This window comes from Lynx rufus, unplaced genomic scaffold, assembly GCF_022079265.1.
Source record: "Lynx rufus isolate CCGP_SWC_20201006 ecotype Redwood Valley unplaced genomic scaffold, mLynRuf1.p SCAF_18, whole genome shotgun sequence".
NCBI classification, from domain to species: domain Eukaryota; kingdom Metazoa; phylum Chordata; class Mammalia; order Carnivora; family Felidae; genus Lynx; species Lynx rufus.
Window position 1 is genome coordinate 27,196,829 of NW_025814832.1, and position 14,373 is coordinate 27,211,201.

General features: G+C 44.6%; 1 protein-coding gene across 2 annotated transcripts; it reads right to left on the bottom strand.

The window, feature by feature from the left end:
• Window positions 1-6,405: 6,405 nt before the first annotated feature.
• Window positions 6,406-8,836, bottom strand: LOC124513122 (keratin-associated protein 4-2-like). Of its 2 annotated transcripts, XM_047080879.1 has the most exons (2): window positions 8,829-8,836; window positions 6,406-6,886 (listed from the first exon to the last, which is right to left on the bottom strand). In XM_047080879.1, the coding sequence occupies exons 1-2, from the start codon at window positions 8,834-8,836 to the stop codon at window positions 6,406-6,408; spliced, it is 489 nt and encodes a 162-aa protein (XP_046936835.1). The 2 variants fall into 2 exon arrangements, with proteins under 2 accessions (XP_046936835.1, XP_046936834.1); XM_047080878.1 differs by lacking the exon at window positions 8,829-8,836 and having other exon boundaries at window positions 6,406-7,017.
• Between the last annotated feature and the right edge of the window lie 5,537 nt (window positions 8,837-14,373).

Consider the following 14,373-nt stretch of genomic DNA (forward strand, 5'->3'; position numbering starts at 1 on the left):
AGTATTGGAAGTCTTAGCCTCAGCAGTCAGACAACACAGAGAAATAAAAGGCATCCAAATGGGCCAGGAGGGAGTCAAACTTTCACTCTTCGCAGATGACATGATACTCTATATGGAAAACCCAAAAGATTCCACCAAAAAACTGCTAGAACTGATTCATGAATTCAGCAAAGTTGCAGTGTATAAAATCAATGCACAGAAATCGGTTGCATTCCTATACACCAACAACGAAGCAACAGAAAGAGATATCAATGAATCGATCCTGTTTACAACTGCACCCAAAACCATAAGATACCTAGGAATAAATCTAACCAAAGAAGTGAAAAATCTATACACTGAAAACTATAGAAAGCTTATGAAAGAAATTGAAGAAGACAAACCCAAAAAAGGAAAAATATTCCACGCTCCTGGATAGGAAGAACAAATATTGTTAAAAGGTCAATACTACCCAAAGCAACCTACATATTCAATGCAATCCCTATGAAAATACCACCAGCATTCTTCACAGAGGTAGAACAAACAATCCTAAAATTTGTGTAGAACCAGAAAAGACCCCGAATAGCCAAAGCATTCTTGAAGAAGAAACCCAATGCAGGAGACATCACAATTCTGGACATCAAGCTGTATTACAAAGCAGTAATCATCAAGACAGTATGGCACAAAAACAGACACTCAGGTCAGTGGAGCACAATAGAGAACCCAGGGAGGGATCCACAGACTTATGGCCAACTAATCTTTGACAAAGCAGGAAAGAATACCCAATGGAATAAAGACAGTCTCTTCAGCAAGTGGTGCTGAGAAAACTGGGCAGCGACATGCAGAAAAACGAACCTGGACGACTTTCTTACACCATCCACAACAATAAACTCAAAATGGATGAAAGGCCTAAATGTAAGACAGGAAGCCATCAAAATCCTCAAAGAGAAAGCGGGCAAAAACCTCTTTGACCTTGGCCACAGGAGCTTCTTACTCAGCATGTCTCTGGAGGCAAGGGAGACAACAGCAAAAATGAACTACTGGGACCTCATCAAAATAAAAGTTGCTGCACAGCAAAGAAAACAATCAGCAAAACTAACAGGCAACGCACGGAATGCACGGAGAAGATATTTGCAAACGACATATCAGATAAAGGGTTAGTATCCAAAATCTATAAAGAACTTATCAAACTCAACACCCCCAAAACAAATAATCCAGTGAAGAAATGGGCAAAAGGCATGAACAGACACTTCTCCAAAGAAGACATCTGGGAAATACAAATCAAAACCACCATGAGATACCACCTCACACCTATCAGAATGGCTAACATTAACGACTCAGGTATAAACAGGTGTTGGCGAGGATGTGGAGAAAGAGGATCTCTTTTGCACTGCTGGTGGGAATGCAAACTGGTGCAGCCACCTTGGAAACCAGTATGGCGGTTCCTCAACAAATTACAAGTAGAACTACCCCACGACCCAGCAATTGCACTACTAGGTATTTACCCAAGGGATACAGGTGGGCTGTTTCGAAGGGACATATGCACCCTAATGTTTATATATATGTATATATATATGTGTGTGTGTGTGTGTGTGTGTGTGTGTGTATATATGCGTGTGTGTATATATACATATATATACACCCACACACATCCACAATGGAGTATTACTCGGCAATCAAAGAGAATGGAATCTTGCCATTTGCAACTATGTGGATGGAACTAGAGGATATTATGCTAAGCAGAACTAGCAAGTCAGAGAAAGACAACTATTACATGACTTCACTCATTTGAGGACTTTAAGATACAAGACAGATGAACATAAGGGAAGGGAAGAAAAATATAAAAACAGGGAGGGGGACAAAACATAAGAGACTCATAAATATGGAGAACACAGAGAGGGTTACTGGAGGGGTTGAGGGAGGGGGGATGGGCTAAATGGGTAAGGGACGTTAAGGAATCTACTCCTGAAATCACTGTTACACTATCTGCTAACTAACTTGGATGTAAATTAAAAAAAGTAAATTAAATAAAAATTGTTTTTTAAAAAAGAGCCCATCTGTGACCCACTGGCAAATGCAATCTCTTTCTAAACCTTTCTAAATCTCTTACCCACTGGTAAATGTCAGTGGATCTCACCGTGAAAACTGAGAAATAGAAGAAAGCTTACCACTTCTCAAATCCTATTAGAAAAAAACAACTGTTATATATTATATTTTTCCACGGAGGAGCCAGCTCACATATTAACATATGCATTCTTTTTCTTGCGAAGACGCCATGGACGCGTTCATTTGACTAACAACACCCTAATATTGCATTTTTACAATGGAAAAAAAATGCACATATGGTGTAAAGCATACAAAGTACATGTACGTGATAAAAAATAGTTATAGGGGCGCCTGGGTGGCTCAGTTGGTTGAGCGTCCAGCTTCGGCTCAGGTCATGATCTCGCATTCTGTGGGTTCGAGCCCCATGTCGGCCTCTGTGCTGACAGCTCAGAGCCTGGAGCCTGCATCCGATTCTGTGTCTCCCTCTCCTGCCACTCCCCCGCTCGTGCCCTGTCTCTCTCTCTCTCGCTCCCTCAAAAATAAGTAACCATTAAAAAAATAGTTATAGAGCAAACATGCACGTATCAAAACCTGGAGTCAAGAAATAGAACCTTGTTACTACTAAGAAGGCTCTTCTGTGCCTTTTCTTGACCACGAACATTTTTCCACCCTCCAGATGATTATTATGCTGATTTTTCAAGTAATCTCTTCATTTATTTTTCTTGCAGTTTCATTACCTATGTAGGCATCCCTATATGATACAGCTTTATTTCGCATCTTTCTGAATTTTTATAGGAATGAAATCTTACTGTAAGTGTAACTTTTTTACTCAGTATTATGGAAGAGTTTGGGTAGGTAGCTTCCAAGAAGGTCCAATGTTTTCCACCTCTTGGAGTTCATGGTCTCATGTAATTCCCACCCCTCAAGTAAACTGCCTATCAACAGGATATGACAACATCAAGTGATTGAGTTACAAAAGATTGTGACTTTCATCTTAATGCCAACTCTTTCTCTCTCACACTGGCTTTGATGAAGCCAGGTCCTACGTGAGAGATCCTTGCAGCAAAGAACTGAGCATAGTCTCCATTCAACAACCAGCAAGGAAGCGAGGGCCTCCCACCTGTGGCCCTAAAGGATCTGAATCCTGCCGCATAAATGTAGTTGGAAGTAGAGTCTTCCCCAGGCGAGACCTCAGATGAGACCCCAGTGCTAGCCAGCACCTTGAGTGCAGCCATGTGAAACCCTATGAAATGGAGAGTCTGGGTGGGCCATACCTGGATTTGGATCCGCAGAAATAGAGAAAATAAATGTCACTATAAGCTGCTAAATTTGGGGGTAATGTTACATAACAGTAGGTAACCAGTATAGATTTATCTAGGACCACGGCACACACAGGTGAGAAGGGAGGCATCGAAAGGTGCCAAGAAATAGAAATGCTAAAATGGATATAGTCACAAGGCCACAAAGCCCACGTAGCCATTCCCTAGGAGGGTCTGGGGCACTCTCTTTACCACGCTATTAGGGAATCATCAAGTACCGGTGTCAGCGGCCTCTTGGGAGAGGAGTGCCTATTGTCTAACGTTGGAGGTTGTGGTAGGGAATGCTGTGACCAAACTGTGCTCCCTAGGAAGAATGGGGATGGTCATAGCTCTGAATGACTGAGTCATGTGCAGGACTTAATTGTAGGAAGTAATGTGGGTATAATTATGTGATTGCCAACAAGGTTGGAATGACAAAGGGGACAGAATGATATGTGACCCTCAGGGATCTATCAATATGGATAATAAAGCATGATGTCCCTCATATAGGATATAGGCAGACAACTCAGATACACCTTTATAAAAGAGAGAGAGAGAGAGAGAGAGTGTGTGTGTGTGTGTGTGTGTGTGTGTGTGTATAGGTGTGTGCATGCAATTAAAGGAACAAGAATAAAAGAACAAAGGCTGAGACCGTGAACCAATGGAAAGTCATGATCCCTGGCAGAGTGTACAGAGTCAGGCTATTAGTAGACCTAGAAACCATTAACCTAGAAATGAAGAGGCCAGTCGTCTAGGATGAAGGGCTGCACAAGTATATATCATAGAATTTCTTTCATCCTTACTCAAGGAATCTATGGCCATTGGTTCAGCAGAAACAGGAATACTCATGTGTTTGCAGGCTGTCGGATGAGATCTGAGCTGAACTCACTACTGGATATGTACAATCGTTCATGGTTCCTATTTAAACACCTTGATCTAATGTCAGAGTTAAAGGAGAAGGTTCCTCACTACCTTCATCTCAGTGATCCATTGGGGGGAATTTGTGCCACCTTCTACCATAATCGTAGGCTGTGAACATCTAGAGGTCTCGGCTCTAAGACAGGAAGGCTACCTGGAAGGGACATGGTAAAGTTCTGTGTGGAATTAACCTCCGGCTGCCACCTTATCCTTTTGGACTTCTAGTGCCTAGACATAGGAGCTATGGGAGCCACAAGGAATATGCTTAGCATATTACATGTTTAGGCGATCTACAGGGACATTCGTGCAGATGGACAAGTAGTTGTAGTCTGAAGAGGACACAGGAACCATGGGTTCAGAACTCTCAGGAATGGAGACCATGGTCACTATACCAGGCAAGTCAGCTAAAGGAGTGCAGAAGCTGCCCATTAACTCTCATCTTCTAGGTTTTTATAGAAACTGTGGCAAACGACCCGGAGCAAGGTTACTGAGAGAAATGCATAGATATGGGCAGAAGCAGGAGTAGGTATACGATATCCCATTCTGATTCTCTTTGCCATACATGCCGCCATCCACAAGGTAGTGCGAGTGTGGGCTACGCGTGGTTCACACTGACCACGCACTATCTGCAGGTAACTGTCTCAGGCTCTAGGGTGGGGGACACCTGGAGTTCTTGCTCTCCATCCTTTCCACTCACCAAAGGATGTGGACAGGTAGCGATAGGTGACGTAGGAGCACAAAGGCCCAACCGCTTTTTCCACTAAGATGAGCAAGTCCGTGGCCCAGTACACACCCTTCATCTGTGGGTCAGAATACGGGGGTGGAGTTGAACTGAAAGCACCCTTTGTCTTAGCTTCTTTTACTACCCTGTGCTGACTCCGCTTTGCACTGGGTCTCCTGAGAGCACCTCCTTCCTTATGCAGTACTGATGCAGGAATACCCGCTGTAGGCTCTGGTGTTTTGAATGCAACGTGAGAATCGCAGTTTGGTGCGGTCCGCCTCAAGCATAGCCTCCTTGAGAGAGACACTTCCTAACATGGTGAGCTGTTTTATTCGTGGGAGTGTCTCCTGTCCCTCGGGATACATGATCTTTCAGGAATTGGACACAGGAAGTCTAAAACCAAGTGTGCACAAGCTGTGAGAAGCAACAGCATCCTATGAAAAGATTCAGTGGTTCAGCGGAGAATAAGGTCGAGAGCCCACGGTGTCACCCAGTGACCGTTCATATCATAGGGACATGTTTGAAGGCACTGTTCCTGAGACTTGGAACACTGGTGTCAGGTCGACCTCAGGGTCGGAGCTCAAAACAGAGGCTTGAGAGCAAGTAGATTGTCTGGGAGGTGGTGCCAAGTAGTGCTCTAGGGATACTGTGAAGTGATCCAGGGAAGGGTGGAAACCAATCCAGGTTGATTTCAAGAGCAGGTGAGTCCTGTGGGCATCGGGGGTTCGTTCAGTGCTACCGAGGCCCTCTGGTCTCACACGCCCACTCCAGGGGCAAGAGGCTAGAGCACTTATCCACCAACTACTGGCCACCTTTCGAACGCTTCTCCCAGGCACTTGCCTTCCCTGCTCTGTCCTGTGATATACGTTTCTTCACGTAGACCGAGCCCTCCGCAGAGTTCCAGGTGCTTGCTGCAAGCCACCATCCTACTCTGTTAGCGTGGGAAGCGCCGAGGTGATAGAGGTGAAAATCCTGAAATCGCCTGCTATGATCTGCTCGTTGTGCAGAGAATAGTAGAAGACCTGACAGCTAAGGGTGACCGTTGAAGAAGGAAAAAGAATGAGACACGATTTCTTATATTTATGCCTGGAAAATCAAGATTTATTTGACATACAGAAACGTCTCCATATGAGAAAATCTGGCAGTAGCTGATACATCAATCAGAATGGCATGTTAACATATATCAGATAATACAATCTTTGTAGTGATTTGGGGTGGAGTTAGTAACAAGGAGGTGAGGAGGGAGTGGGCGGTAGGGAGGTATATTCCAAGGCCAACCAGTTGAAAAATCACTGGGAACTGAGGTTTTACAGTTGGCCTCACATGATTCAGCTCCCAGTTGGACGACATGAAGGAGATTGGCTGATGAAAAGAGCAGGGTGCAGGTCAGGGCACTCAGCAGCAGCAAGAGCCACTAGAGCAGGTTGGTGGGTGGTGGCAGGGGGTCTAGCAACAGCTGGGGCGGCAGCAGCTGGACACACAGCAGGTGGGGCGGCAGCAGGTGGTCCGGCAGCAGGTGGTCTGGCAGCAGGTGGGGCGGCAGCAAGGCTGGCAGCAGCTGGAGCCACAGCAATTCGAGCCACAGCCGCTGGAGCCCCCACAGCAGGGGCGGCAGCAGCTGGACACACAGCAGGTGGGGCGGCAGCAGCTGGAACCACAGCAGCTGGAACCACAGCAGGTGGGGCGGCAGCAGGTGGTCCTGCAGCAGGTGGTCTGGCAGCAGGTGGGGCGGCAGCAAGGCTGGCAGCAGCTGGAGCCACAGCAGCTGGAACCCCCGCAGCAGGGGCGGCAGCAGCTAGAGATGCAGCAGCTGGGGCGGCAGCAGCTGGAACCACAGCAGCTGGAACCACAGCAGCTGGGGCGGCAGCAAGTGGTCCTGCAGCAGGTGGTCTGGCAGCAGGTGGGGCGGCAGCAAGGCTGGCAGCAGCTGGAGCCACAGCAGCTGGGGCGACAGCAGGTGGTCCTGCAGCAGGTGGTCTGGCAGCAGCTGGGGCGGCAACAAGTCTCCTGGCCACAGCCCTGGTCAGAGCAGACGGAGCCACAACAGGAGTTGACCATGGTGTCAGAGGGTGGAGGTTCTGGGATGGTTTCCAGGAGAGTGAGGGGCTTGAGTCTGACGTCTCCTCGTGCCATGGCCTCTTATATACTGCCCGTCCATGGTGAGTTGTCAACACATCTTCCTTGTGTTTGTTTACCTAATATTAACTAATTATCAGATTACACAATAATGTTTGTGCATGTAATGGTTTAAACTTGTGGGAAACAAAATTTCTTTTCTCGATGTGATGAATTCTCCCTGGTCTGTGTTTCCTCCTGATTCACACCCACTGGCATCTTCCTGACCACTTTCTCCTCATCTTCCTCCACCGTGGGCTGTCACGTGATAGGTGGCATTTGCAATTACATTTCGTACTCTCCCTCCTGTATCCCCTAGCAGGTGGGATAAGGGCAGTCCTATTTTTGGTGGTGCATTTCTTCCAATGGTCAGTGGCATGAGTAATGATCTGCGTGTGACAAGAAGAAAAGGCCCTCTTTTGTGGGGCAGTTTTGAGCAAAGGGGACAGCTGTATATTTATATGACGTTGCTGATTTCTAGCCACTGGACTGGATTTTGTTGGATGTTTCTACCTTGGATCACGTCCTCTACCCTACAACCGTGGCAGACAATTATCTGTATGGTTCCCATCACTGCCATGCTTCATAGTTCGTGAAGTGTTAACCTTGGTGTCATGTATGTTTGTTTTTATTTCTCCAGATGCTCTTATCTTGTGGAAGACATTGCTTTATTTTTGTTTCTTATTCTTTTCTTAATATGAAATTTGTTGTCAAATTGGTTTCCATCCAACACCCAGTGCTCATCCCAACAGGTGCCCCCCTCAATACCCATCACGAACCCACCCCTCCCTCCCACACCTCCCCCCCCCCATCAACCCTCAGTTTGTTCTCAGTTTTTAAGAGTCTCTTATCTTTTGGCTCCCTCCCTCTCTAACCTTTTTTTTTTTTTCCCTTCCCCTCCCCCATGGTCTTCTGGTAAGTTTCTCAGGATCCACATAAGAGTGAAAACATACGGTATCTGTCTTTGTATGACTTATTTCACTTAGCATAACACTCTTTTCACTTAGCCTAATACTCTCCAGTTCCATCCATGTTGCCACAAAAAGGCATATTTCGTTCTTTCTCATTGCCACGTAGTATTCCATTGTGTATACAAACCATAATTTCTTTATCCTTTCATCAGTTGGTGGACATTTAAAGGCTCTTTCCATAATTTGGCTATTGTTGAAAGTGCTGCTATCAGCACTGTCAACAATAGCCAAATTATGGAAAGAGCCTAAATGTCCATCAACTGATGAATGGATAAAGAAATTGTGGTTTATATACACAATGGAATACTACGTGGCAATGAGAAAAAATGAAATATGGCCTTTTGTAGCAACGTGGATGGAACTGGAGAGTGTGATGCTAAGTGAAATAAGCCATACAGAGAAAGACAGATGCCATATGGTTTCACTCTTATGTGGATCCTGAGAAACTTAACAGGAACCCATGGGGGAGGGGAAGGAAAAAAAAAAAAAAAAGGACGTTAGAGTGGGAGAGATCCAAAGCATAAGAGACTGTTAAAAACTGAGAACAAACTGAGGGTTGATGGGGGGTGGGAGGGAGGGGCGGGTGGGTAATGGGTATTGAGGAGGGCACCTGTTGGGATGAGCACTGGGTGTTGTATGGAAACCAATTTGTCAATAAACTTCATATATATATAAAAAAAAAAAAAAAAAAAAAAGAAATGCTGCTATCAACATTGGGGTACAAGTGCCCCTGTGCATCAGCACTCCTGTATCCCTTGGGTAAATTCCTAGCAGTGCTATTGCTGGGTCATAGGGTAGATCTATTTTTAATTTTCTGAGGAACCTCCACACTGTTTTCCAGAGAGGCTGCACCAGTTTGCGTTCCCACCAAGAGTGCAAGAGGGTTCCCGTTTCCCCACATCCTCGCCAGCATCTATAGTTTCCCGATTTGTTCCTTTTTGCCACTCTGACTGGCGTGAGGTAGTATCTCAGTGCGGTTTTGATTGTGTTTCCCTCATGAGGAGCGACGTTGAGCATCTTTTCATGTGTCTGTTGGCCATCTGGGTGTCTTCTTTAGAGAAGTGTCTATTCATGTTTTCTGCCCATTTCTTCACTGGATTATTTCCTTTTCGGGTGTGGAGTTTGGTGAGCTCTTTATAGATTTTGGATACTAGCCCTTTGTCCGATATGTCATTTGCAAATATCTTTTCCCATTCCGTTGGTTGCCTTTTAGTTTTGTTGATTGTTTCCTTTGCAGTGCAGAAGCTTTTTATCTTCATGAGGTCCCAATAGTTCATTTTTGCTTTTAATTCCCTTGCCTTTGGGGATGTGTCAAGTAAGAAATTTCTGCGGCTGAGGTCAGAGAGGTGTTCTCCTGCTTTCTCCTCTAGGGGTTTGATGGTGTCCTGTCTCACATTCTGGTCCTTCATCCATTTTGAGTTTATTTTTGTGAATGGTGTAAGAAAGTGGTCTAGTTTCATCCTTCTGCATGTTGCTGTCAAGTTCTCCCGGCACCATTTGTTAAAGAGACTGTCTTTTTTCCGTTGGATATTCTTTCCTGCTTTGTCAAAGATTAGTTGGCCATACTTTTGTGGGTCTAATTCTGGGGTTTCTATTCTATTCCACTGGTCTGTGTGTCTGTTTTTGTGCCAATACCGTGCTGTCTTGATGATTATAGCTTTGTAGTAGAGGCTGAAGTCTGGGATTGTGATGCCTCCCGCTTTGGTCTTCTTCTTCAAAATTACTTTGGCTATTCGGGGTCTTTTGTGGTTGCATACACATTTGAGGATTGCTTGTTCTAGCTTCGAGAAGAATGCTGGTGCAATTTTGATTGGGATTCCATTGAATGTGTACATAGCTTTGGGTAGTATTGACATTTTAACAATATTTATTCTTTCAATCCAAGAGCAAGGAATGTTTTTCCATTTCTTGATATCTTCTTCAATTTCCTTCGTAAGCTTTCTATAGTTTTCAGCATACAGATCTTTTACATGTTTGTTTAGGTTTATTCCTAGGTATTTTATGCTTCTTGGTGCAATTGTGAATGGGATGAGTTTCTTTATTTTTCTTTCTGTTGCTTCATTATTAGTGTATAAGAATGCAACTGATTTCTGTACATTGAGTTTGTATCCTGCGACTTTGCTGAATTCATGTATCAGTCCTAGCAGACTTTTGGTGGAGTCTTTCGGGTTTTCCATGTATAATATCGTGTCATCTGCAAGAAGTGAAGGCTTGACTCCCTCTTTGCCAATTTTGATGTTTGATGTTTCCTTTTGTTGTCTGATTGCTGATGCTAGCACTTCCAACACTATGTTAAACAAGAGTGGTGAGAGTGGACATCCCTGTCGTGTTCCTGATCACAGGGGGAAAGCTCTCAGTGTTTCCCCATTGAGGATGATATTAGCTGTGGGCTTTTCATAGATGGCTTTTATGATGTTTAAGTATGCTCCTTCTATCCCGACTTTCTCGACGGTTTTTAATTAAGAAAGGATGCTGAATTTTGTCAAATACTTTTTCTGCATCGATGGACAGGGTCATATGGTTCTTATCTTTTCTTTTATTAATGTGATGTGTCACATTGATTGATTTGCAAATGTTAAATCAGCCCTGCAGCCCAGGAATGAATCCCACTTGATCAGGTGAATAATTCTTTTCATATGCTGTTGAATTCGATTTGCTAGTATCTTATTGACAATTTTTGCATCCATATTCATCAGGGATATTGGCCTGTAGTTTTCTTTTTTTTTTTTTTTGCTGGATCTCTGTCTGGTTTAGGAATCAAAGTAATGCTGGAAGTTTTCCTTCCCTTTCTATGTTTTGGACTAGGTTGAGAAGGACAGGTATTATCTCTGCTTTGAATGTCTGGTAGAATTCCCCTGGGTAGTCATCTGGTCCTGGACTCTTGTTTGTTGGGAGATTTTTGATAGCTGATTCAATTTCTTTGCTGGTTATGGGTCTGTTCAAGTTTTCTATTTCTTCCTGTTTGAGTTTGGGAAGTGTGTGGGTGCTTAGGAATTTGTCCATTTCCTCCAGGTTGTCCAGTGTGTTGGCAGGACATAGTATTTTTCATAGTATTCCCTGATGATTGCTTGTATTTCTGAGGATTGGTTGTAATAATTCCATTTTCATTCACGATTTTGTCTATTTGGATTATCTCCCTTTTCTTTTTGAGAAGCCTGGCTAGAGGTTTATCAATTTTGTTTATTTTTTCAAAAAACCAACTCTTGGTTACATTGATCTGCTGTACAGTCTTTTTAGATTCTATATTGTTTATTTCTGCTGTGATCTTTATTATTTCTCTTCTTCTGCTGGGTTTGGGGTGTCTTTGCTGTTCTGCTTCTGTTTCCTTTAGGTGTGCTGTTAGATTTTGTATTTGGGATTTTTCTCGTTTCTTGAGACAGGCCTGGATTGCGATGTATTTTCGTCTCAGGACTGCCTTCGCTGTATCCCAAAGCGTTTGGATTGTTGTATTTTCATTTTCGTTTGTTTCCGTATAGTTTTTAATTTCTTCTCTGATTGCCTGGTTGACCCATTCATTCTTTAGTAAGGTGTTCTTTAACCCCCGTGCTTTTGGAGGTCTTCCAGACTTTTTCCTGTGGTTGATTTCAAGCTTCATAGCATTGTGGTCTGAAAGTGTGCACGGTATGATCTCAATTCTTTTATACTTATGAAGGGCTGTTTTGTGAGCCAGCATGTGATCTATCTTGGAGAATGTCCCATGTGCATTCGAGAAGAAAGTATATTCTGTTGCTTTGGGATGCAGAGTTCTAAATATATCTCTTAAGTCCATCTGATCCAGTGTATCATTCAGGGCCCTTGTTTCTTTATTGGTCCTGTGTCTAGATGATCTCTCCGTTCCTGTAAGTGGAGTGTTAAAGTCCCCTGCAATGACCACATTCTTATCAATAAAGTTGCTTATGTTTGTGATTAATTGTTTTATATATTTGGGGGCTCCCATATTCAGTGCATAGACATTTATAATTGTTAGCTCTTCCTGATGGATAGACCCTGAAATTATTATATAATGCCCTTCTTCGTCTCTTGTTACGGCCTTTAATTTAAAGTCTAGTTTGTCTGATGTAAGTATGGCTACTCCAGCTTTCTTTTGACTTCCAGTAGTATGATAGATAGTTCTCCATCCCCTCACTTTCAATCTGAAGATCTCCTCAGGTCTAAAATGAGTCTCTTGTAGACAGCAAATAGATGGGTCTTGTTTAGTTTTGTTTTGTTTTGTTTTGTTTTGTTTTGTTGTTTTTATCCATTCTGATACCCTATGTCTTTTGGGTGGAGCATTTAGTCCATTGACATTTAGTGTTATTATAGAAAGATATGGGTTTAGGGTCATCGTGATGTCTGTAGGTTTCATGCTTGTAGTGACATCTCTGGTACTTTGTGGTCCTTGAACATTTCACTCACAGAATCCCCCTTAGGATCTCTTGTAGGGCTGGTTTAGTGGTGATGAATTCCTTCCGTTTTTGTTTGTTTGGGAAGACGTTTACTTCTCCTTCTATTCTGAATGACAGACTTGCCGGATAAAGGATTCTCGGCTGCAGATTTTTTTGTGTTCCTCACATTGAAGATTTCCTGCCATTCCTTTCTGGCCTGCCAAGTTTCAGTAGATAGGTCTGTCACTAGTCTTACCGGTCTCCCTTTATATGTTAGAGCGTGTTTATCCCTAGCTGCTTTCAGAATTTTCTCTTTCTCCTTGTATTTTGCCAGTTTCACTATGATATGTCGTGCAGAAGATCGATTCAAGTTACGTCTGAAGTGAGTTCTCTGTGCCTCTCGGATTTCAGTGCCTTTTTCCTTCCCCAGATCAGGGATGTTCTCAGCTATGATTTCTTCAAGTACACCTTCAGCCCCTTTCTCTCTGTCTTCCTCTTCTGGAATTCCTAGTATACGGATATTGTTGCGTTTTATTGCATCACTTAGTTCTCTAATTCTCCCCTCACACTCCTGGATTTTTTTATCTCTTTTTCTCAGCTTCCTCTTTTTCCATAATTTTATCTTCTAATTCACCTGTTCTCTCCTCTGCCTATTCAATCCGGGCTGTGGTCGCCTGCCTTTTATTTTGCACCTCATTTATAGCATTTTTTTTAGCTCCTCCTGACTACTTCTTCGTCCCTTGATCTCTGTAGCAATAGATTCTCTGCTGTCCTCTACACTTTTTTCAAGCCCAACGATGAATTTTAGGACTGTTATTCTAAATTCTTGTTCCGTTATGTTGCTTAAATCGTTTTTGATCAATTCGTTAGCTGTCGCTACTTCCTGGAGTTTCTTTTGAGGAGAATTCTTCCGTTTCGTCATTTTGGATAGTCCCTGGGGTGGTGCGGAACTGCAGGGCACTTCCCCTGTGCTGTCTGGAGTAACTTGTGTTGGTGGGCGGGGCCGCAGCCAGACCAGATGTGTGTCCCCAGCCCACCGCTGGGGCCACAGTCAGACTGGTGTGTACCTTATCTTCCCCTCGCCCAGGGGCAGGACTCACAGTGGAGTGGAGTGGCCCCTGTGTGGGCTACTTGCACACTGCCAGGCTTGTGGTGCTGCTTTCATGGGATCTGGCGTATTAACCGGGGTGGATCCGCAAGGTGCACGGGGGTGGGAGGGGCGGGCTCAGCTCGCTTTGCCGTCGGTGGTCCCCTGAGGGAGGGGCCCTGCAGCACCAGGGAGGGAGGCCGACCCGTCCGAGGGATGGATCCACACAAGCACAGCGTTGGGTGTTTGTGCAGTGCAAGCAAGTTCGGTGAACTGGTTCCCTTTGGGGTTTTGGCTGGGGGATGGGAGAGGGAGATGGCGCTGGCCAGCGCCTTTGTTCCCCGCCGAGCTGAGCTCTTGTCTTCCAGGGCTCAACACCTCTCCCTCCCGGTGTCCTCTCGCCCTAACTCTCTCCGAGCAGAGCTGTTGACTTATGACATGCCGGATGTTAAGTCCCGCTGGCTGTCAGAACTCACACAGTCCGGCCCCTCCGCTTTTGCAAGCCAGACTCGGGGGCTCTGCCTTGCCGGGCGGGCTTCCCCTCCACCGCCCCGGCTACCTCCCGCCAGTCCTTGTAGCCCGCACCGCCTCTCTGCCCTTCCTACCCTCTTCCGTGGGCCTCTTGTCTATGCTTGGCTCCAGAGAGTCCATTCTGCTAGTCTTCTGGTGGTTTACTGGGTTATTTAGGCAGGTGTGGGTGGAATCTAAGTGATCGGCAGGACGAGGTGAGCCCAGCGTACTCCTACGCCTCCATCTTCTCCCTGTTTCTTATCTTATTCTTAATAAAATTATTCTGCATCAATTCTGGAAAAAAAAAAAAAACCCAAGTTTGAATACTCAGCAAGTTCCTCTCCTGAGGATTTACCTTTCGCTGGCA